The sequence below is a fragment of the Muntiacus reevesi genome, chromosome 1 (assembly GCF_963930625.1).
Source record: "Muntiacus reevesi chromosome 1, mMunRee1.1, whole genome shotgun sequence".
Lineage (NCBI taxonomy): Eukaryota > Metazoa > Chordata > Mammalia > Artiodactyla > Cervidae > Muntiacus > Muntiacus reevesi.
Genome location: NC_089249.1, coordinates 162,630,269 through 162,656,464, shown reverse-complemented (window position 1 = coordinate 162,656,464; position 26,196 = coordinate 162,630,269). Strand labels below are relative to the sequence as shown.

Sequence of the window (26,196 nt, the reverse complement as noted above, 5' to 3'; positions counted from 1 at the left end):
TTACTGCGGCCTCATGGCTTTGTTCTAAGACTCCAGGTCCTTGCCTGGTACGGAATGCCAGCCCAGTGCAGTGCAGTGCAGACATTGGGGCTGGACGGCCTGGGTTTGAAATAATATCATCTCAAACCCAAGGCAGGTGACTTAATCACTTTTTGGCTCAGATTCTTCCTTTGCAATAGGTTGATAACAAGAGTATCTACCACACAGTTTAAGGGGAAATCTGATCGCCTGCATCAAGTTCTTGGAGTAAGTAATGTAAACAAGGAAGACATGGTGACTGCCCTACTCTGACTTCTGGGGTCAGCGTTGCTCGGGGACATAGCTTGAGAGCAGGGCCAAAGCAGCCTTGACCTGGGGTTGGACTCTGGCTCTGGAGCAGTCACTTACCAAATGTGTGGTTGACTAGTTTATCATATGGAGGAAGACACAGGAGGTTAAGTCCAAAATCCTCTGGAAAATCATGTTGGTGATAAATAGTGTCTCAGTAAGCCCAACACAGCCATTTTTCCTAATTCTTGGTTACAGTGGAAGTAGCTGACTTGCATCCAAGGGCAATGTTTTACAGAACATGTATCTTTACCCAGTAGAATGACACTCAGTGTTGAGATGCTCAGACAAAAAGGAACCTGAAGTAGATAGGGTTGTACGGGTTAAGTCAGAAGCAGGGACAGGTCTTGGGCAGGATCGTGGGATTGGTAGGAAGTCCTCCCATTCCTGAGACAGACCATAGCTTCAAGTCTACTTCCCACCAGTGTTGTCAGTCTTGCATCAGTGCCATCAAGCACGTTTCCATAATCAGGTTGGGACACCACCACTCATCCCACAGGATCACCGGTGCTTGGCTCTTAACTAGCAATCTGTCACTTCTCTAGCTTCAACTCCACCCCTTCTCCATGCTACTCTAGCTTGCCAGCCTGGCAAAGAATAGTGATATAAATGGAAATGCCTTCCCTGTCCATCTAGGACCCTATGAGGACTCAAATAACCCACGCCCACCCGAGGCTTCCCTAAGCCAATGCCCCAGCCTCAGTATGACCTAACTGCTCACCCCCAGATCTTCCTGCCAGGGGGCGCCTTCAGAGTAGCTTCCCCAGGCAGTGTCCCTGCGCTGGCATTTGCTCCCTGTCATGGGAAGTCTGCACCCCGGACAGATGGGAATTGTGGCTTTCTCATCTCTGGATTTCTCAGGGGAAGGCCTGACACTGCGGGCTCCACAGATATTAAGAAGCTCCACTTTGACCTCTTGGAGAGAGCTCTCTGGGAAGGCAGTGCTGGGGGCAAGACTAGGGTCTGGGGAAATTCTCCTGAAGTAATGTGGAACATGAGATTGGAGTCAAGTGATCTGGATTCAAACCTTGGCTCTACCACTTGTCAACAAAGGATCTGGGGATGCTTCCACACCTCTGTGTGAGTTGTTCCCACAGGTAAGATGATGATAACAGTATCTACTTAGCATAGCACCTGGCACATACTGAGTGCTTTTTATGTGCCGGGTGCTGTTCTAAATGCCTTAATTAATTTAATCCCTCTACAACTGTAGGAGGCAGGTATTATTCTCACTTTATAGGAACTGTAAATGAGGAAAATGAGGCTGAGAGAAAGGAAATAATTTCCCCAAGTTCACAGAGCAAGTGAGATGGTCAGTAAACAGCAGCAATGACTGTTCTGAGGCAGCAATACATGGGACACAATCTCTGAGACTCCAAGGAAGGAAAGACTGCAAGCTTTCTGTTTCTGGACTAGCTCCAATCTTGTTCCCTCAACTGCAGCAAATGACACAGACCAATTGGTGTTGTAAATAGAGTTAACATAATATATTTATTTTAAGTGCCATTCATGCATATCACTTCTGGCAGCAACAATCCTAATGACACTTGGAATATTTCTTTACAGCACTAAACAGTTACAAAGAATGGTTGCCGTTCATCATAGAGGCAAAATATGAAATCGTGCAATAGCAAAACTGTAGAAACATTAAAACACTGACTGGCCAACAGCAGTACAGAGAGCAGATTGTGTTTGCACAAAAAGCCAATGCATTTCATCACATATATACAATATAGATATGTACACATCACCCTCTGAATGAACAATATCAAAATACTCTATTCCATTTGAAATAATCCCCAGATTGATTCCCTCCCACTTCAAAGGACATCTGAAAGACATGTATTTACAAGAACACACATGAATACATTTACATTTCAAAAACTGCCACAAATGCCAGTCGGATTATTCTCCTGGACAGAGTGCCCCCATTTGATTATATGCACTTCATTCTTTTCCCCAAGTCTTCAGTCAATTTAAGCCCAAGACAGAACTTGCTTTGCAATAACAACTACCCACTGAGAGCCACTAGAGGGATGCGGTGCACCTCGTCAGGTAGCTGTGTCTGGCCGGAACCACCAGGAGGCCTGTCCTGGGCTTCCCACTCATGTGCATTAACTAGAGTGGGATGGGTCTGGGTGGAGGCTCTGCCTCCAGGGCCATTCATGGTAAGTTTAAATTGTCACAAAAATATTCATCACTGCAAATCAGTAAATGATTGTTGAATGGGAAATTAGCTTCACACAATTTGTAAAATCTTCATCAGTGGTTTCTACTTGAATCACTCAGTATAAGCTACTGCATTCCAATACTCAAATTGTTTAAAGTGCACACTGCTACCCACACAATTTAAAGTTTCAAAACAGCTATTTTGGTATCTAGAGAACAATGACTTGTGCAGACTAAGAATCACGCTCCCCCCTTTTTCCCCAAGCTTTTTCTCTGCAGGCTGCTATCTCATCTTGCCTCTGATCCATCTAACAGGGGCCTATTGGCTGCCTTTCCAGAATCCCCCGATTTTTACTGATCCAAGGGACTGGAACTGAATTTCCTTTTTCATGCCAAGCAGGGTCCAAACAACAGGAACATAGAGCCCTTCCTTTCTTCCCAACCTCACCAGCCCTTACCATGGCTGGCTTCCCAGTAATTCATTCAAGGCAACACTCCATTAAAAAAATACCCACGGACGTTCACAAACACTCTCACACACACACAGAGAAATAAAGATGTTTTGCTTAGTCCAAGTAGAGATTACTTAATCACAGAATCAGTAAGGGTAATTAAAGTGACTTAAGCATGGCTGACAGAGACTAGTAATGCTAAAGAGCAACCAGTGAGCAGTTAGTACTCCTTGATTTGATGGAACATTTTATTTTCCCATTAGAAGTGAGAAAAAAAAATCTGTTTTTGGCCTAAAGAACCAATTCAAAATCTATTCATTGAAAAAAGAAATCTCATTTCTCTCAGTTTTATTATAAAACTAAGACAATCAATCCATGCAAAATAACTGTGATATAAAACAAAACAAAACAACAACCAAAAAAACAAACTAATAAAAAATCCTAAGAAGCAGGCTGCATTCAAAGAAAGGAACCAAACGGCATGCATACACAGACACACAGGACAACAGAAACAGCAGGCCACGCGGCAATAACTGCACTGGAGAGTGAGGCAAATAAAACCCACGTGAGGCTCTACGCTCCTTTCAGTGCTCCCTAAATGGAAAGAGAATGCGGGGGCGGGAAGTTGCTTTACAAGCACTGCCCTGCTGTTCTGTTGCCCAAATGAGCTCAGATTCAAATTCCAGAAAATCTTACTGAGCTAATGTCTCAATCAGCAGGAACGCAAAGATAGAGAATATACTCACAAGGCAGGAATAATGACAAAGAGAAAGACACAATCTCTCTCTGATTGTCTTGTCTGTAAACTCTTATCAAGAAAACTAATTCTGTGCTTGCAGACACTGCATTTCTTCTTAATGAACCCAACAGGAGTTGGGCATTCACAGAAGATAGCAATAAATATTAAAATAACACTTTTGAATAATAAATACGTAAGTGAATGTGGAGACACTGATTTGTTTAAAAAGCCAAGAATGCCCAGATTCTAATCAATCAAACACATTTAGAACTGGCTGACAGTGTAGACTTAGAAAAACAGATGCTGACAAGGTACAACACGAACTCTAGAATCCCCCAGGCATCAAAAAACATCCGGTCAGTCCTTCTTGCTCCTCGGGAACAACATGCCCCTTTAGATTGTTTGGAGAGTATCAAACTCTGGGTTCTCTATGACTTACTAAGGAGAACTCCATGCTCACATTTCCAAAAAAGATTTTCAATAAGGGGAACTGGGCTTTGAAAAAAATCTATTTCCTTTCAGTTGCCTACATCAGTTAAAAGCATCCTGCAGAAAATAGCCTAACAAGGAATAAAAACTCACAGTAACTTTCTTCTCAAAACATAATAATCCAATTAGAAAAAAACTGAAGCCTTTTAGTAATTTTTGTACACATATTTATACATATGCATCTATAAACTGCTTGCAGCAAAACAGGCTCTGTCTGAAAAATCAGTCTGGCACTTGTGGTCAACATCAAACTGACACAATATGCAAAAGCTGTTCAAATCACACAACAGTTAGGAGCTACATAGGGCAGCTGGCGGGAGACAAACATGTAGTACTCGTCTGGGTCAGATAAAAGCAGTAAGTCATCCAGCTAAAATCTTCTTGATTGTCTTCAAAAAATTTTTTGATAACATGGTAAAATGATTAGCAACTTTGTTTTCTCAACTGGATTCTCTTAAACCTTTCCCTTCCACTGCACAGAAAGGTGACTCTGGGTCTGGTGCCTTGAGAAACACGCTCTACACAATGGAATCCCAATCAAAGTCGTCCTGGATGTCATCCGGAGGCAGAGAGCGCCGCATCTGGAAGGCTTGGGAAGGCATCATGTGCTGCTGGCTCATGGCTCCGTGATGGCCTGGAAGGAAGGAGGCAACATCAGCAGTGACTTGTGAGGGAAGAAAGGAAGCAGAAACAAACACCTGAACAATTCTGCATGCCAGGAACTCGACGCACATGCTCTCACTAATCCACCAGAAGTCTCTACAAGGTTCCCTTAGGATCCTTGTTTTATACGTATTCTGCACCCCACCCCTCTCTCTGAAACAGGGAGTTCACTCCCTCCTGAGGTAGCCTCATTCACTGCTGGGAAAGCTAAAAAAGCCTTTCAGTATTAAACTCTGAGCACCAACCCCAACACATCATGCCTCAAATTACCTGCGATTGTTGTTCCTGGAGTGCTGAGTGCCTGTGGGATGTGAGGATAACCAGGGGGCGGCATCACTGAAGGAGGGAGATTTTGCCTGGAGTCTATGTACAGATTTCCTAATCAGATTGAAAAGAACAAAGAAGGAAAACCTATTACCATAAGTAAAACAAATCAAGCACAAAAATCTTAATAGAATTGTTACCTAAAACTAAATTAAGCAGGTAAAGTGAAGATGAAAACAGAAGGGAGATTCTCTCCTTCTGGATGCTAAAACTCTGCGAGAGGTGATGCTGGATTTTCAGACAGGGTGCCGGGATGGGTTGTGAGTACACTGGTGCTAATTCTGGCACCACCTCTAATTCCATGGAAGCTTGCAGGCCAGTTATGTCTGTTGTTGTTACATATCTTATCACAGTTCAAAAGCATTTTCATATCCATTAGTTCATCTGAGTCTCCCTCTAGGCCCACAATGAAGGCAAGGCAGGGATTATCTCATTTTATGGATGAGGCAACTGATGCTCAGAAGGCTGAGCTGACTTGTCCAAAGACACATCAATTTGACAGAGGCTACAATTCAGCTCTAACTCATAGGTTCTTTCCAGTAACAGTTGTTTCTACTGCCCTGATGTTCTCATCCTGAAAGCAGACCTCAGTGTGCCCAAGTTGATTAACAAAGTGACTGAAGGCACAGAATGATAGGAAAGATTTATATAAAGTAAAAGAGCCACCTCAAAAGTGATTAACAATGTATTATTTAGAAGTGTGAAAATGGGAAATATAGATCTTATTTAAATAGCATTTCAGAGGGTTCTTAAATTAATATGCTTTCACTGACAGCAGTCATCAAGTATAACAGCTCCAAAACATCAATTACATTGCATCCTAATGCAAAACAGACAGGGAGAGGAGGAAACATCACGCAGGCACCCACAGTAACTCCTGGGGAAGAACCACAGTCACATCAGTTTTACATTATTAAACATCTGGAATCCTGGAAAGGCTTTCCCCCTAAGGTATGCTAGTGTTTCACAAAGACTACACTTGCACTCTAGGAATACCGTAATCATACTAGGAAACAGTGATCATTTTCCCAGAGAAAATAGAAAGAGAAGAAAAGTCTTCCTTTTGTATTCAAGGTAGGGCACACTATCTTTGGCCACTCCGAGTTTCCACCTGCCACCGGAAAGTTAAGACTGTCCAAGCTTGAAACAGCCTCAGAGATAATCTAACCCAGCCCTACTTCTGTTCATATAGGTGAGGAAGTGAGACAAGAGAAGAACCAGGGAGAGAACCCAAGACTTCTGACTTCCAGCTACTGTCTCCCAAGATGACATGCTTTTTTATAGAAAAGTTTAAAGTCAGAACTGAGGTCTTTGACCAATCTGCCACACAGAAGACTTCAGAAGAAGAGAAAAGTTATACGAAGTTGTAACTCCAGTGTATTTTTGCAGGACAAAAAGTTCTGCCAAATACTGACCAGCCTTCACATTTGTGGCTCATGTTCTTTCTTAAGGCTGAATCAGGCTACGGGGCTTCACTCCTCTGAGTAAAGGAGGAGACAGGTGAGAATTAGGGAAGAATTATGAAAATAAACAAGATGATGGGCATAAACTGACACCCACATTAAACAAGTGGCCTTAACTTTTTGAAACTGTAACATTCATAACACTTTTATTTTCATGGAGAGATTCTCATTACTTCTCATCCCCCCCCACCATGTTCTCATTACAGACTGAACAATGAGCGTGTACTTGGACTTTCTAAGCAAAAAATTAACTTACAAAGCAGTTTACAAAGATTTCTGGGATCCTATAATATTTAGAATGTAGTCATGAGAATTTAAAAATATACACTGTGCTGCACACCTAAGCTAATATTGCAAATCAACTATATTTCAACAACAAATCTAATCACAAAACATATTTCTTAAAAGCAGACTTTTGTTGAATGACCATTCATTAAGAAGTATTTGTGCTAATAAGTGTAAATGAAAAATAAAACTCCCAGTCTTTTTGGAACTTGTTTTCAGATTATTGCGAAGGATGAAGATGGGAGGAAGGGAGAAACCTAAATTAAATAGCACGTTATATACACTACGGAGGAAAATAAGGCAAGGAGGGGGAAAAGGAGTGCTGGACAGTAGGCACTATTTAAGTAGGATGTTCAGGGAAGTCATCACTTGAGTAGGTGCTTTTTTAGGGAAAAACTTGAGTCATGTGTCTAATGGGGAAGTCACTCAAGACAGAGGAAAGAGCAAGTATGAAGGCCCTGAGGCAGGTGGTGTGTGTCTAGAGTGTTCAAGTAACAGCAGGGAGGCCAGCAGTGCAGAAGCAGGGGGGTGACAGGAGGGGAATGGAAAAGGAGACAAGGTCAGAGAGTAACGGGGGAACAGAGTACGCAGGGCCACATGGACCACAGTATAAGGACTCTGGTCTTTACTGAGAAAAATGGGCACTAATGAAAGGTTTTGAGCAGAGAAGTGATCAGACTTCTCTGTCACAGAGAATCCCACTTAAACTGCAAAGTCCACCTGAAATGTATCATCTTGTACGAAGCTTTTCTTTCTCCCCAAAACAGGTAAGCCCTTTTCTCTTATTCTCATTGCCCTGTGGCAGAAATGTAGTCCTCATAGTACAGTATTTCTTGATAGACTTGTCTCTCTTATGAGGCTGTGAGCCCCTTGAGATCAGTGACTATTTGGGAGAGAACTCATTATTCCCAGTTCCCACTATATAGTCAGCCATAGGAAAGCTGTAAACAAATGTTTGCTGAATGAACGCATGCACACCTATTTGTATTTAATGACCTTTAAGTGGAGTATCACCTTAAGAACAGCACCACTAGAGGACTTAAACACTACTGGACAAGACAAACTGTAAATACAGGTAAAACAATGTAAGAGTAAGAGGCAATACACTGGTGTGTTACAACATCCTTTACTTCTTTCCCCTTCCACATGAACACATTATAACACTAATTTCTGGCATCTCTAAGAAGCCCAAAGAGGTATTTATCAAAAGGAGAGTCTTGAAAACATACAGGACAGAAAGAGATTGAACGATATGGAGAGGCTATATTCTGGGAGTCAAGATCTATATCCAAATGAATTTTGCCATCTTAGGCAAATCACTTTCTCTCTTTGGATCACAGTTTCCTTATTTGTTAAATAAAAGGATAAAAATAACAGCTCTCTGAAGTCCCCTCTTAAACTACATTTCTAAGAAAATGTGGTGAAGAAATTATTGGGGGACAGAGATGAGAGAAATGAGATATCTGAATAAATGTGAAATAAAGAGGGATGCAAGGAGGAGAATAAAATAATGACACAAAATGGCTAGGACTTAAAACAGAAAGCAGCAGGCAGGCATGTAAAAAAACAAAAACAAAAAACTTGAGTGTCTGTTCAACAGACATCAACAGCCAAGAGGTGACAGATACTTAACACCAGAGTTGATCAACATGGCTTACAAGGCCAGGGCTGGTTAAAGTTCTTTTGACTCAGAAGGAAAAGTCTAAAGTTCAGAGACAAACACTATGGGAAAACTATAGGTCTTCTGCGTCTGGCAGGCTGTGAATGGAGTAGCACTGAGAATCAAGAAGGAATTGGGGGACCCTAGCAGGAAGGGAAGTACTGAGAATAAAAATGAAAGGTGGCAGGAAATAATTAAGAAAATCATAGCCACAGGACTGGAAAAGATCAGTTTTCATTTCAATTCCAAAGAAGGACAATGCCAAAGAATATCCAAACTACCACACAATTGCACTTATCTCACATGCTAGCAAGGTAATGCTCAAAATCTTTCAAGCTAGGCTTCAACAGTACGTGAACAAGAACTTCCAGTTGTACAAGCTGGATTAGGAAAGGCAGAGGAACCAGAGATCCAATTGCCAACATCCTCTGGGTCGGAGAAGAGGCAAGAGAATTCCAAGAAAATATCTACTTCTGCTTCACTGACTATGCTAAAGCCTTTGACTATATGGATCACAACAAACTGCGGAAAGTTCTTAAAGAGATGGGAATACCAGACCACCTCACCTGCCTCCTGAGAAACCTGCATGCAGGCCAAGAAGTAACAGAACCAGAAATGGAACAACAGACTGGTTCAAAATAGAGAAAGGGGTATATCATGTCAAGGCTGTATGTTGTCATCCTGCTTATTTAACTTATATGCAGAGTATAACATGCACAATGTCGCGCTAGATGAAGCACAAGCCGGAATCAAGACTGCCGGGAGAAATATCAATAACCTCAGTCAGATAAGCAGATGACACCATCCTTATGGTAGAAAGTGAACAGGAACTAAAGAGCCTCTTGATGAAGGTGAAAGAGGAAAGTGAAAAAGCTGACTTAAAACTCAGCATTCAAAAATCTAAGATCATGCCATCCAGTCCCATCACTTCATGGCAAATAGATGGGGAAACAGTGACAGACTTTATTTTCTTGGGCTCCCAAATCACTGCAGATGGTGACTGCATTGCAGCCATGAAATTAAAAGATGCTGCTCTTTGGAAGAAAAGCTATGACCAACCTAGACAGCATATTAAAAAGCAGAGACATCACTTTGTCAACAAAGATCCGTCTAGTCAAAGCTATGGTTTTTCCAATAGTCATGTATGGATATAAGAGTTGGACACATCTCTAAATAACTCTCTAAAGAAAGCTGAGCACCGAAGAATTGATGCTTTTGAACTGTGGTGCTGGAAAAGACTCTTGAGAGTCCCTTGGACTGCAAGGAGATCAAACCAGTCAATCCTAAAGGAAATCAATCTTGGGTGTTCATTGGAAGGACTGATGCTGAAGTTTCAATACTCTGACCACCTGATGCAAACAGCCCACTCAAAGACCCTGAGACTGGAAAAGATTGAGGGCAGGAGGAGAAAGGGGTGACAGAGAGCAAGATGGTTGGATGGCATCACTGACTCAATGGACATTGAGTCTGAGCAAACTCTGGGAGACAGTGAAGGACAGGAAGTCTAGTGTCCCACAGCCCACGGGGTTGTAAAGAATCAGACACGACTGAGCAATAATAAAAACCAGAACACAACAGTAAAGATCAAGGATCAAAAAGAAATGACCACAGAAGTCTAGGAACAAAGGGCTTTAAGAAAATAATCCAGGATCTCAGTCTAGAGAGAATCCGTAAGAGATACCTGGCAACTCTGACCGGACAGCAGAGGATGGGACTTAAGAAGGCCTGAGCAGGCAGAGGAAAACAATCAGCAGGCTTGAAGAGAGGATAGGACAATGAAAATTACTGAGACACATTAACAGAAAGAAAAAATACTGAAGAAAAGCAGACAGAGCCTAAGGGACTTGTTCAGACACTAGCAAGCAGTTCAATTATGCATTCTGGGAGTTCCTGAAAAAAAGAAAGAAAAGAGGGTAGAAAGACTATCTGAACACATAATAGGTGAAAATCTTCCAAATTTGATGGAAGACAGGACTATAAACATCCAGGAAGCTCAATGAACTCCAAGTAAGATGAAGTCAGAGGAAACCACAACCAAGACACATTACAAGTATATTTCCAAAAGACAAAGATAAAGAGAGAATTTTGAAAACAGCAAGAAAGAAGTGACTTGTCACATACTAGGGAATCCTCAATTAAGACAATAAGCAGATTTCTCATCAGAAATTTCAGAGACCAGAAGGTCAATCTATTCAAAGTGCTGAGAGAGAGAGAGGAAACAAAAAAAACCTGTCAACAAAGAATCCTACAGTGGGTAAAAGTGTCCTTTCAAGAGTGAGGCAGAAATTAAGACATTCCCAGATGAGTAAAAGCTAAGGCAGTTTGTTACTGTTAGACCTGTCCTGGAAGATAATGGTCAAGAGAGTCTGGCAGGAAGAAATCAAAGGACACTAGATAGTACCTTAAAGTCATGAGAAAATATAAAGATCTCAATAAAGGTAAATACATGGGCAATTATGGAGATAGTATTATCATAACAATGACTTTTAACTCCACTTTTTGTTCTATATATGATTTAACATGCTAATATGTTTTTTAAAAGCTATTAGTATAAAAGTTCATATTACTGTAACTTTGGTTTGCAGCTTCACATGTTTTATATATAATTTAAGAGACTAACACATTTAAAATAACTATCAGTGTATGTTTTGGGCACACAATGTAGAATCATGTAATTCTGAGACATCGACAACCAACAGAGGCAGAGGTGAAGACGAAAAGGAACAGAGCTTTCATATGCTATAGAAGTTACACTGATATAAATTCAAATTAGTGTATTGTAATTTTAGAATGTTAAACTCAATTGCCATGGTAACCACAAAGAAACAGCTACAGAACATACAAAGAAATGAGAAAGGAATTTAAACATTTCACTACAAAAAATCAACTAAACACAAAAGACGACAGTAATGCAGGAAATAAGGGACAAAAAAAGCCACTAGGAATAGGAAATAGTAAAACATAAAAGTCACTTCTTACCAATAATTCTTTTAAATGTAAACGGATCAAACTTATCAAAAGATAGAGATTGGCAGAATGGATAAAAATACATGATCCAACCATATGCTGACTATAATAGACTCACTTGAGATCCAAAGACACAAACAGATTGAAAGTGAAAGGATGAAAAGATATTCCATGCAAACAGCAACCAAAGGAGAGCAGAGATTGCTGTACTAATAACAGACAAAAGACTTTAAACCAAAAAAGGTTATAAGAGATATCTTGTAAAGTCTTACTCCCTGGAAAGGATATTATATATCAACAAAAGGTGCAATATAGCAAGAAGACAGAACAATTATAAACATTTATAATTGTTTATGCACATTTATGCACCTAATAATATACTGCAAAAATCATGAAGCAAAAACTGAATTGAAAAGAGAAATAAACAGCTCTACAATTATAGTTGGAGACTTAAATACCCATTATTTCAATAATGGATAGAACAACCAGACAGAAGATAAGCAAACAGAGGATTTAACATGATAAACCAACTAGATCTAATAGACATATATAGAACATTCTACCCAACAATAACAGCATAAACATTCTTTTCAAGTGCATCAGATATTTTTCGGAATAAAGCATATTAGGCTATAAATCAAGTCTCAACAGATTTCTAAAAAATATTTATTTATTTGGATGAACTGGGCCTTAGCTATTGCATGGAAGATCTTCAATCCTAGTTGTTGCATACAGGTTCCCTGACCAAGGATTCAACTTGGGCCCTCTGTATACGGTGCATGGAGTCTTAGCCACTAGACCACCAAGGAAGTCCCTCAGTAGATTTTAAATGATAGATACCATACAAAGTGTCTTCTCTGACCACAGCAGGACAAATTAATCAACAAAAGAAGTAAAATAGGAAAATTATCAGATTTGTGGAAATTAACACACTTAACCAATGGATTAAAGAAGTCTCAAGGGAAATCAGAACATACTTAAGAGATAATACAAACAAAAACAGAACATACCAAAACCTATAGGAAACTGCAAAAGCAGTTTTGAGACAGAAATTTATAGCTATAAAGACTTACATTAAAAAACAGACCTACAAAAAGAAGACACCAAACCCAAAGCCAGCAGATAGGAAGAAGTAGCACAGATTAAAGCAGAGATAAATGAAATAAGAGAACAGTAAAACATTACAGAAAAATCTGTAATACCAGAAGTTGGTTCTTCAGAAAAAAACAAAGCTGACAATGCTTTAACTAAATAGACTAAGAAAGACAGATCCAAATTACTAACAATGAGAACTCAAAATAGTAACATTACTACTAATTCTACAGAAATAAAAAGAATGAAAACTCTTTGAATAACTGTATACCAACAAACTGGACACTCTAGATGAAATAGACAAGTTACTAGAAACACAAAATCAACAAAAACTGAATAATGAAAAAAGAAGAAACCTGAACAGACCTATAATGAGTAAGAAGATTCAATACATTAAAAAAAAAAAAACCTGTACAAGGAAAATCCCAGGATCTGATGGCTTCATGGGTGAATTCTACCACATATTTGAAGAATTAAAACTGGTAAGTGTAATATAACCAAATTAACAGAATGAAGGGGGGGGGGAACCCACACAATCATCTGAACTGATGCAGAAAAAGATCTGATAAAAGTCAACACCTTTCATGATAAAAGCATGAAGGTGTTACTTGCTCAGTTGTGTCTGACTCTTTGAAACCCCACAGGATGTAGTCTGCCATGCTCCTCTTTACATGGAATTCTCCAGGCAAGGATACTAGAGTGGGTAGTCATTCCCTTCTCCATGAGATCTTCCCAATCCAGGGATCAAACCCACATCTCCTGCATTGCAGGGAGATTCTTTACTGTCTGAGCCACAAGGGAAGCCCTTTCATGATAAAAACACTCAACAAATTAGGAATAGAAAGAAATCACTTCAACATAATAAAAGCCATGTATGAAAATCCCATAACAAACATCATATTCAATGGTAGAAGACTGAAAGGTTTTCCGCTATGATTAAGACCAAAGCAAAGATGTCCACTTTCACCACTTTTATTCAACACAGTCCTGAACATCCCAGCCAGAGTAATGAGGTAAGAAAGAGAAACAACGGGCATCCAACTGGAAAAGGAAGAAATAAACTCATCTCTGTTCACAGTATAATTTCATGTGTAAAAATCCCTAAAGATTACACACAAAAAACTGTTATAAGGAATGAATTCTGCAAAGCAGCAGGATACAAAGTCAACATGGAAAATTCAATCACATTCCTATATATGAACAATCTGACAAGGAAATAACAAAAAATCCCATTTTCAGTGACATCAAAAAGAATAAAATACTTAGGAATAAATTAACTTACTTACAGAGATTAAAAACTTGTACAATGAAAACTACAACACACTGATAAAAAAAATTAAAGATGACATAGACACACATGTCATGTTCATGAACTTCAAGACTTAATATGTCAAAGCAATCTACAGATTCAATGTAATCCATATAAAAAAAATCTCAATGACCTTTGTAGAAATAGAAAACCCCATCCTAAAATTCATATGCAATCGCAAGAGACCCTGAACAGTCAAAACTACCCAGAAAAAGAATAAAGCTGGTGGACTACACTTCCTTTTTTGTTTTTGAGCTTTTTATTTTGTATTGCATGCAGTGCAGCTGATTAACAATGTTGTGACAGTTTCAGGGGAACAGTGAAGGGACTCAGCCATGATTATACATGTATCCCTGCTCCCCTGAACTCCCCTCCCATCCAGGCTGCCACAAAACATTAAGCAGAGTTGAATCACACTTCTTATTTCAAAACTTACTACAACGATACCATAGTTGGACAATGTACTGGCATAAAGACCAATGAAACAGAATAAAAAATCCAGCAACACATATACATATAGTCAAATGATTTCTGACAAGCTGTTCAAGACCATTCAATGGGGCAAAAGACAGTCTTTTCAACAAATGGTAACAGGAAAACTAGATACACACACACACACACACACAAGAATGAAATTGGACTGCTATATAACACCATATACAAAAATTCACTCAAAATGGTTAGACTTTAAAAATTTTTTAATTATTAGAAGAAAATAGAGCTTCATGACATTGAATTTGACAATGATTTCTTGGATATTATACTGAAGGTATACAGAACAAAAGAAAAATAAACAACACTAACAACACAGTAAAAAAGAAAACGAATGGGAGAAAATATATGTAAATCTCATAATTCATAAGGAGTTAATATTCACAAATAAGGAGAATTCCTAAAACTCAGCAACAAAAAAACAAACCTGATCAAAAAATGGGCAAAGAACATTTCCCAAATAAGATTTAAAAAAAAAGGCCAATAAGATGAAAAGATGCTCAACATCATTAACCATACAAATCAAAACTATGAGACACAACCGCACACCCACTGAAATAGCTACTATTAAAAATAAGAGAAAATAACAAATGTTGGCAAGGATGTAGAGGAATTAGAGCCCTTATGACTGTTAGTGGGAATGCAAAATGGTACAGTTGCTATGAAAAACAGTATGATGGTTTCTCAGAAAATGAAACATAAGAATTAGCATAGAATCCAGCAATTCCACTTCTGAGTATATACCCAAAATAACTGAAAGCAGGGCCTAGAAAATATTTGTACTTTCATGTTCGCACAACCATTTTTACAACAGCTAAAACATGGAAGCAACCTAGATGTCCATCGACAGATGAATGGATAAAGAAGTTGTGGTACATATACATGATGGAATATTACTCAGCCATAAAAAGGAACACATCTGAGTCAGTTCTGATGAGGTGGATGAGCCTAGAACCTATTATACAGAGTGAAGTTAAGTCAGAAAGAGAAAGATAAGTGTCATATACTAACGCATATATATGGAATCTAGAGAAATGGTACCGAAGAATTTATTTACAGGGAAACAATGGAGAAACAGACATAAAGAACAGACTTCTGCCCATGGGGAGAGGGAAGGAGAGGGGGATATGTATGGAGAAAGTAACATGGAAACTTACATTATCATATGTAATATAGATAGCCAATGGGAATTTGCCTATGTCTTAGGAAACTCAAACAGGGGCTCTGTATCAACCTAGAGGGGTGGGATGGAGAGGGAGATGGGAGGCAGCTTCAAGAGGGAGGGGATGTATGTATGTCTATGGCTGACTCATGTTGAGGTTTGACAGGAAACAACAAAATTCTGTAAATTAATTACCCTTCAATTAAAAAATAAACTAAACAAAAAAAAGACACAGAAAGGAAGATTCACAAAAAGGACTAGGGATCTAGAGCATATGGAAAGATCAAGTATGTGAAATAAGCTAGGAAAACAACTGAATGAAGCAACTCAGGATAGAAAAAGAGGGCTTTTCAGCATCAAGTTTTAAAACAAGACAATGAACAGGAAAGAAGTCAACTTGGATATAAAAGGCATCAAGAAATTAAAATGAAGAGAGAAAGAACCTGGATATTAAACACAGAAAATAAACTTTAGAAAACTGTAGGCACTGCAATCTCACAGAATAAATGAGATGGCTATAAGGGGAAAGAATAAAAGAGGAAAAGTGAGATGAAAAATGCAGAGCACAAATTTTGAGTTCAGAGTAAAACTTAAATGAGACTTCCATTATGTATACTCTTTAAATAAATTAACTTTAATTTTAACATTCTTAGAAGATATATGTGTTGATTTTCATTGCAAGTCTATACAAATTTAAACTGGTAACACTTTAAAACTATGTTCTTATCACAATTAAAATGTACATATCCTTAAGACATTTTCTTGATTGGTAACTTGAAAGGTTAAAGATCACAAGCAATAAAATAATCAAGTAAATAAAAACATAGTTTCTTTTATCTTACTTTTTCTAAGATATACCTTAAATAAATTACTTGATTTCATTTATTTCTTAGAAATAAAAAGATATAAATGGATCACTTCTATCATTAACAACATATCGAGCTGCCCTAAACAGTTACTGAATATGAATGAGAAAAAGAGAAAAAATAAAGAAGAAAATTAAAGCCATACCTGTTCCGATGTGTTGGGAAGGTTTTGTTGGATGCATGGCACCATGACAGACATTCTGCTGTACATTACTCTGTGAGTGGATAAGGCCAGTTTGTGTAAAGAACTGATTAAGAGAAGAACAGAGATCAGCAAACTGAACCTGATCTAAAGACCAGTTCTTGAGATCTGCCTGTCTCATACTCTCCATCAAACCTATGAGAAAAACATTAAAAATACTGTTAGCATGGTCCTGCAAACTGCAAAGAAAACAGCAATTTTTTTCCACCCTCAAAATTTCCACTGGTAATCTTTTGCTTATGGTATTTTCTAAATTATTCAGACTGATTCTTATTTCCCTCAGATCTCTTGTCTGTAACCATTCACTACATCAACTGGCCAAAAGACTTAATTAAGAATTTTACAAAGTGTTGTTTTTAAGCATACTACCAATTGTAAAAGAAACACTATATAAGGAGACGCTTATTTCAAGGAAACTTACAGTGTACTCAAAAACACACCATGTACACTTGGTTTTAAGGCAGAAGGAGCCAACACCCACCTTGGAACTGTGAGAGGTCCACGTCTGACCAATTAACACTGCTGGCAATTCGACAGCTTTCTTTGAGCATATCGAGTGTCGCATACCAATCATTTGAAACACCTATAAAAATAATAGTGACATTATAAATCTTGGACAGCAAAAGTTTGAGCTAGCCTTATTCCTGGTATTGGCTGATCCCAATCCAGTTTTATAAATGGATTCAAACCCACCATATCTTGTGTTGGGGCAATCTGTTCTGTGAGACAGGCAGGAAAGGTATTATTTCTCTGCACTTTACAAATAAATGAAATTGAACCTAGAGGTGACATACTTAACAAGGACACTGTGTTTTATCTAAGAATTGAACCCAGTTGTATTCTGCAAAATTCCAAGAGGCCCCATTCACCTTGCAGAAGTCTGTGGCGCCCTTTGGAGTTGTGCAATGCAGACACTGCCTGGTCTGTGAGCAATGTCAGTTAAGCATCTCACCAGAAACCATCAAGACCTATCTTATGAGCAACAGACTTAAAAAAAAAAAAAATTCAGGGTATGAATCTGTCATTCTAAATGAAACACTTGGCAGGAATATGCAAAGAAAGAAAAAGTGGGAACATTCAACAAAGTACAAGACTTCGATGGTGGCTCAGGCAGTAAAGAATATGCCTGCAGTCCAAGAGATCAGGACTTGATCCCTGGGTTGGGAACATCCCCTGGAGAAAGGAATGGCTACCCACTCCAGCATTCTTGCCTGGAGAATTCCACAGACAGAGGAACCTGGCAGGCTACAGTCCACAGCATCACAGAGTCGGACATGACTGAGTGACTAAGCAGACACGCCAGACTAGGCGTTTTATATTTGTATTTCCAATATGATCCTCATAACAGCACTGTATACCGGTGTTGTTTTATTTTTATAGATAAAAAAATAACAAGACTAAAAGAGTTACTGCACCAAAGATCTAAGAGTCATAATGAGGATTGAAATGCATAATGAGGATTGTGTCTTTCAGACACAAATCTATACTCTTTCTTCTATACCATACTGAATCACAATAGATTGCAGACAGACTGTGCATTACATTCTTCTTTAAAATGCTCATTTTCCAGAAGGACAAGGAGTTAAAAACCAAAACCTGCAAGGGTTGCTGAGTTTGCTTATATTAAAATTGTAATCAAGACAATAATCCAGGTTAATCTATGGATTAAATGACTTACAAACAACTATAGGACTACAGCAAGGAAACATAAAAGACGACAGATTAGAAGAGTACGAACAGAAAACATATATAAGCCCCAGATAAGAGACTGGCATTCATAGCCAAACACAAGTCAGAAGACAAAAACTTACCAGAATTACAGGATACCTGTTGTGGGGGTGGAGGTGCCTGATGTGTCAACGTCTGATGCGTCTGATGCTGGTGGTTCGGATGGTGCTGTATGTGTTGGTGTGGAGACGGGTGCTGGGGGTGAGGTGACTGGAGCTGGTTGTGTTGCTGTGGGTGTGGTGCTGGGTGCTGGGGACGCTGTGGATGCTGCGGTAAACCATGTGGTCGATGGGACGGATGTGGAGACGGCTGTGTGTGCATCTGGGGATGTGACAGTGAGACCTGTGCAACCGAATTACTGCCCGTGGTGTTGAGGCCACTGCCGTGACTGTTGGTCAGGCTGCTTTGGTTGCTGTGTGGGTGAGAGCTCACTGTACTGCTGGGAGAGTGCTGATAGGAACAAGAAGTGTGGGACTGCTGGGAAGATTCGGAAGGGATGTTCATCAAACCTGAAAACAGAGAAAGCAAGATCACTGATGGTCAGATTTCAGTTGTATTTTATGACAAACATTTGCAAAATTATTTACAGAGCAAAAGTATATGCTGTCAGGAAGCAATTCTGGTTCAGTTTAATAAGTGCTGATAGAATATCCACCATACCCTGGGCTTTGGGGTTACCGAGAAGAAACATCATTCTCTGTCCTCAATAGCTCATGGCCGAGGGGAAGAAACAAACACTTGAGGAGATTATGTCCAACATTGTAAGTACTAAAGCAAAAGTAATCAGAGGGAATACAGAAACTCTGCTTCTTCCCTGTTCTACCTAGGAAGGGGCATCGAAATACAAGGAAGCCTTCTTTGAAAAGGCAATATCTGGGTGGTCTTGAAAGATGTGCTGTGCTGTCCTCAGTCGCTCAGTCCCATCAGACTCTTTACAACCCCATGGATTGCAGCCTGCTAGGCTCCTCTGTCCATGGGGATTCTCCAGGCAAGAATATTGGAGTGGGTTGCCATGCCCTCCTCCAGGGGATCTTCCTAACCCAGGGATCCAGGTCTCCCACACTGCAGGTGGATTATTTACCAACTGAACCACCAAGGAAGCCCCTTGAAAGATGACTAAACATTAAGGGAAAAGAGGATGAGGTACTGAGTCACATTCAAGATAGTTCTCTACAGATCTGAAGACCTTTGGCAAAAGAGAGTAGAAATAAAGCTCTTTTATTTTTGATCTCTTTCTCTTGACTACTCCAAAAACTTTAAATCCAATATGGCAGTTTAAGGGTTAAGATTACATATTTCTTAATGCCAGAAAAGAAGAATTAAAATCTCTGCACTACAATTTATACACTTGGTAACTCTGGAGAGTTATTAACCTAAGTCACAATCACCTCAATTATAAATAGGGATGACAACGGTACGTGCTTCGTAAGAGTTGTTGTGAGGATTACAAGCCACTAAACTGTGTCTGTCTCAAGAAAGTTCCATAAAAGTAATGAAACAGAGCACTAGAGATGCCTGGTTGTTTATTTGTTTTGCTTAGGCTTAAGGATTCCAGCCATCTTGGGCTCAAACATGAGAAACTGTTACCACTGATATTTCAAAGCCAGTATTTTTGTACTGAGATCAGCAAAGCTGGATCTGCTTAGCAAAGTCTTATATGGGTGGTTTGTTTTTTTCTTTGGCACTTTTATAGAAAGAAAATTTAATATAAAATTTGAGAAAACACGTGACTCTTACTTTAACCAGAAAACTAACTTCCTATACAAACTACTGATACTCACCAATACATGTAATATTTACGTATAACATTAACTTTCATAATATTTGTCAGCGATATGCATTAAAATGTAAAGGAAGGGATTTTTGTCTATTTTGTCTACTGCTGTGAACAGGTATACTCTCTGACCTGGAATATAGTTAACCTGCCAAACAAAGCAATGCTTCGATATTTGAGTTCCCGACAATTTCTGACTAGTGTTCTATGGGCGAATAACAATGAGACATCTTGATTCTATCCTATGACTCTGATTAAAATTAAACCAGCAGCTGACAGGACAATAATACATAAATGCACCTGAGAAACCCCAACATAAATGCAAAAATCTAGTATGTGGTTGAAATATAATACTGCATCTCAAACAGTATCTCTTTTAGCGTTAAAGCTGATTTAAGTATGTTGTACAAAATAATGACTACTAACTACAATGTTTACTTGATGTGTCACATATGAAATCACAAATCTGGTGCTACCATACTCTAACAGCTATCTCTTTGATAACAGCAGTCAGGATAGAAAAGCAAGGCACATCTACTCCCGTGATGCCACATTTACCACTCAAAACACTTCGCGTGCTAGACATCACTAACCGATCATGACAGTCCTTCCCACACGCCATAAATGCAGTGTCAGAATTCTTTAACACGGTGCTCCAGGATACCAGCAGTAATCAAATGAAGTAGGCATGCATGACGAGATAGATTTCTTATATATACAGACTACAGTAAAGGTATAAAAGGCATTCAATCCTATCATGATGGTAATGTTCTAAGATTAAGGAAATATAAGTGTAATCTGAAAATAATTCTTTAAAAAATTTCAATAAACAATTAACAAAAAAGTATTAAAACTCACCTTGTTGACTAAGTGACTGCTCGAAAACTGACTTATAAAGGCTCCGAAATGAGGCACTGAGATCTTCAAAATTATATTCTGAGAAAAGTAATTGTTTGTCTCGTTCTGGAAGGTTGTACTGTGGCTGCTGCTGAGGTGTTAATGACTGAGAAACTTGTTCTGGATGATTTGTCACCTAACAGAAAAGAAAAAACCTACTCATTTAGTAGCTTTATATCAGAATTGGTTTGTTACATACAATATGTAACTAAAAATACTAGAACTAAAAACAGAACCCAAAGGAATTAACTTCCCTGCCTTTGGCTTTTCTATCATCTATTAAACTGCATACACATAAAGGGCATACCACAAATTGTTAACTTGTTTCTTAAAGAATCACAGAAATCTAATCCAATCTCCACATTTCACAGTAGGAGTTGAGTATTCAAAGAAGTTAAAGGAGCTTCCCAAGGTCATAATAAGTGATAAATTAAGCCTGGAACCCTTATAGTTTCTGTGAAATTTTCATCTCAATTTCCACAGAAGCAATCTCATCTCAAAGACACTACTCTGAAACTAACATTTCTCATTTGTTTATTCAATTAACCTTTAAGTACTTATATACTATGAGTATTGCTGAGTCAGGTTGTATGACACTGCCCAAAGTAACAAGGAACTTCGATACATCTAACTCATTTGTAGGTGAATTTTTCCTTTTTAAATGAAACTTTGGGGAAATGAGAAGTGAAGGATAAAAGACAAAGGAGATGCTGAGAAAAACAGATCCGGGCCTTCAGCTCTGAAAGGGAAAAAGAGTATCTTGAACACCTAAGTAAGAATTACCTCTGAAGACAGCACAACTAGAAATAAAATGAATGAAACATGATCAGCAATATCTCTTAAAGATATTAAGCAGTGACAAACTACCATATGTCTTAGTGTTTTGCAAAATTAAATAAGACAGGAGCAGTGACTATCAGTGGGCTTCCCTGGTGGCTCAGATGGTAAAGAATCTGTCTGCAATGCAGGAGACCTGGGTTCGATCCCTGGGTCAGGAAGATCCCCTGAGGAATGGAATGGCTACCCAATCCAGTGTTCTTGCCTGGAGAATCCCAGGGACAGAGGAGCCTGGTGGGCTACATACTGTCCATGAGGTCACAAAGAGTCAGATATGACTGAGCAACTTTCACTTTCAGTGACCGTAAGTTTATACAGCCTTTCAAAATGATACTCACAAGGAGTCTACAATGACCTGAAAAAATATGAATTTTGTGTAGGGCAGTGGCTTCACCAACTGGCACTCTAGTGACCTTAAACGTTTCCACACAGGCCATGTAAGAAAGTGTCAATGGCAGAATGACCTAGGCCTTTGAAAATACTGTGATTACCCCAGAACAAAGGATGATGAGTGGCCTTACAAGGAGCAAATTATTATCTGATATTTTTCATCCATTTTCCTACTTGAGGGAAAGCAGTCCCTCCCTCTAACTTACAAGAATCTGCCAAGAGATGGTTTCTCGTCTGCCTCCTTGTTTCCAGTTAGGGAGGGGACTTTCTAAGTTACAGCCTTGGAGTACAGCTGCAAGTTGTGTAACAATTTAGGTACAGAATGGAATCTGCTCCTCCACAACAGGCACCCATCGCTTGTGTAGTCTCTCATCGGATTCCTTCGGTTTAGAGTCATCCTGTGGGACGTAGGGAGCTGACACCATAGTGATCTGGCTTATACAGTATGCATAAGTAGTAAAACTGTCACAATGCATTTAGCCTTACTGTGTCCTTAAAAGCTCAATCTATGGATACGTGATAAGCCCAACCACACGCTCACACTGTATTGTTGCTTTAGGAGCTCTTAATGACTGATTACCTTGTTAAATGAAGGAGAAAAATAAAAGTAGTCCACAATGTCTAATTTTTAACAGGGGAGTTTAACTCTCTTACATGCACTGGAATAACAGACATGTCTGCTCCCACTTCTGTCACCTGTTTCTGTAAAGGCTTCTTTTTCCTCTTATATTCTGTAATTTTGAATTCTGTATTCTTTGGTTTCATTTCACAATTTTCTACTCTAATTATTTTAAAACAACTTAAAATTACTAAATCTTTGCTGAGTTTGCTTCAGTGCCCCAACTAGTCCTTTTCTATCATGACTTCATCATTACTGAGTAATTTAATTCACCACCCAATCAGCTAAATATGTAATTTTTTTTAAGAAGGGTGCATGAAAACAGGGGTAGGATGCTTTCGAAACTCTGTATTAAAGAATTAATGTTTTTTTTGACTTCACAACTGAATGAAAATTTGGTGAGCATAATATTTATAATTCCAAATCTATTCCCTCAACACTCTGTATAAAAGTGTTCCATTATCTTCTGGCATTTAGTATTATGGAAGAAAAGTATGATTTGTGTTTCTCTGAATGCACCCTATTTCTTTTGCTAGAGTATCTATGATTACTTATGAAATTTAAAAATCTGTCATGATATGTCTAGATAGTTTTTTCCATTTATTTTTCTTAGAGCTCATTAACCCTTTTATTCTTTATTTCTTTTGAAAACTGCTCTGTACCAACTATTTGGGGACACCTATAATTTGCAGTTCTCTATACCTATTGTATTCTTTAACATACCCTTTATCTGTTTTTTTCTGCATTCTTGAAAAATATTTTTCCCCCAGAGCACTGTTAACAGTTTGCAGTCATCTTTTTTTCCTACATTCAATGTGAATTTTAAGTTTTTGTTTCCCTCTAGTTACTTCTTAAATTCGGGTCCCCTCTGTCCCTTTTACTTTTTCCTTGTGTAAGCTTTTACCTATTTACTCATCTTGGAACAGAGAGTGACTTGATGAGATCAAATCTGTACCATGAACAGTGTGGCCGGTGTGTGACTTTCCTGGGTTCCCTTCTGTCTACTGTGGAAGACAGTTGCGAGATGACTTGAAAAGAAGTATCAGATAACAAGGGTCAGCATAGGAGCAAGAAGACTCACACAGGTCCCTTTATAGCATACCTCTGTTTTCTAGACCCAATCTAAAAATACAAGACTGGTAAGCAACTAGGTACCAGGTCATCCTAACATCTGGGGTTTGTAGAATCCTGTTCTCAGATACACTTCTGGGAAACAAGGTGATATACATATCCTCTAAGCTCTTTTAACCAAGGGCTATAAAATACCATCAGACACAGCTTTAGAAAAGAAAAGTAAAAATTCTTTTCCTATTCCAATTTTTTTTCACTTGGACATGGAACAGATTAAGTAGATCAAAATATATAACATAGTACAACAATATGTTTGTATCTAACTTGCTACGGTATAATAAAATCTGTTTTACTTATCTAAGCTAACGATCATTAACTGACCAATGAGAAATATACATATTCACTTTTTATTTGCATTTCAATTACATTTGGTTCAGTTTTAAGCACTAAATGAGTACTCAACAAAGGAGTTAACTTCACGAAGACTTACCGGTGTGTAACTATGCACGCTTCCAACACTGTTCAAATTAACGGACGCCAAACTCTGATCTGAGAGACTGTTGTTAAGGCTACTGCGTGGGCTATCACTACCATCCTGATCAGTGTTGTACAATGTTACCTACAATGAAAGGAACAGCAACATTTGAATGAGCAATTCCCACTATAAAAATTACATTTTAAACAACTCTACAAAAATACAACTAACCGGGAATATGGAAGGAAGGCAAAATATTACTGGTCTTTCCTTTGGTGTTTACCTACCCCCAGATCTGTGCTCTACACTCACTAATTCCATGCTCACCACAAAATAATTTACTTTCAAACTGAAGGATATATCCCATCTAGAGGTACATAAATTCAACTTTCTAAATGGTATAATTAGTTCATCAACATTTAATAAGGGGATTATAATAGATTTTTACTGTTAAATATTTCTATAATGCATAAAGTTATTTTTACTCGAGCTTCAAGCAAAATTGCTCCTTCCTTCTTTCAAAATCTTAGGCATCAAGAAAAGAATACAAAACCCAGAATTTAGGTATCATGGTGTTTATAATATTGAAAACCAGAAACTTAACCATCCAACATATTTGCAGAATCAATAAATATGTGACCTGATTTTAAAATAATATGCAAACATGTACATTAGACATGAAAGAACTATATATCAAACTGTTACCGATGGTTAACTGGCAGGTGGCTGGGTATATAAGACTTTCATCATTGATGGTATATATTTTTACAATGCTTAAGTCTGTATATAATATGCATTATCATTTTTAATTAGAAACAAGAACAAAAAGATATTTTTAAAAGAGGAAATTAGCCCAACTATCCTTTAAAGTTCTATTCATCTGCTACTACTTTCCTTTCTATGCTCCTGCTTTTGTGGGAACAATTACTCCTGCACTAGCAGGCAGTAACTCCAGCGCCACCTAGGAAGCCCCCATTTGATTTTCTGGTTTAATTAATTTTTGTTAAATGAAAAAAATATATATGTATTTATTTGGCTGCACAGGGTCTCAGCTGCAGTATGTAGGATCTTCAATCTTTAACATGGCATGTGGTATCTAGTTCCCTGATAAGGGACCAAATCTGGGCTCCTGGTATTGGGAGTTCAGAGTCATAGCCACTGGACCACCAGCGAAGTCCCCAAACTTTTCTCCAATAGTAGACTGTTAGCAACTTGAGTTCCCCCCAAAATAATCATAAGCAGTGTAATGCTTTCTACTCAGTATACAAATAATAATACTTGCTGAATTTAATGACCAATTGAGCTATCACCACTCTTCTGTCTGTATTAAAAATGGGATCAAGCCCAGTGCTCATTTGTCAAAAGTTGAAAGTGAAGGTCGTTCAGTCATGTCCGACTCTGTGACCCCATGGATTGTAACCTGCCAGGTACCTCTGTCCCTGGAATTCTCCAGGTAAAAATAGTGGAGTGGGTAGCCGTTCCCTTCTCCATGGGATCTTTCCAACCCAGGGATTGAACCCAGGTATCCCACAATGCAGGTGGATTCTTTACCTTATGAGCCACGAGGGAAGCCCCCCAAAATTTAAGTGGGTAGCTTATCCCTTCTCCAGGGGATCTTCCTGACCCAGAGATTGAACTAGGGTCTTCTGCATTGCAGGTGGATTCCTTACCAGTTGAGCTACCAGGGAAGCGAGGCATATATGCCTCTATACTTCAGGTAAAACCAAACTGTCTCACCTTCACA

At 38.7% G+C, this 26,196-nt stretch overlaps 1 protein-coding gene across 4 annotated transcripts in view; it reads right to left on the bottom strand.

Moving 5' to 3' along the window:
* Window positions 1-1,799: 1,799 nt before the first annotated feature.
* FOXJ3 (forkhead box J3) overlaps window positions 1,800-26,196 on the bottom strand; it is a 139,492-nt gene continuing 115,095 nt past the window's right edge. For all 4 annotated transcript variants that reach the window (XM_065915040.1, XM_065915021.1, XM_065915050.1 and 1 more), the window contains 7 exons: window positions 24,468-24,596; window positions 21,022-21,196; window positions 18,473-18,898; window positions 17,143-17,244; window positions 16,605-16,796; window positions 5,110-5,217; window positions 1,800-4,810 (listed from right to left, as the gene is read on the bottom strand). In XM_065915040.1, the coding sequence (XP_065771112.1) occupies window positions 4,695-4,810; window positions 5,110-5,217; window positions 16,605-16,796; window positions 17,143-17,244; window positions 18,473-18,898; window positions 21,022-21,196; window positions 24,468-24,596 (1,248 nt within the window). In that variant the 3' untranslated portion in view covers window positions 1,800-4,694. The remainder of the gene's footprint in view (window positions 4,811-5,109; window positions 5,218-16,604; window positions 16,797-17,142; window positions 17,245-18,472; window positions 18,899-21,021; window positions 21,197-24,467; window positions 24,597-26,196) is intronic.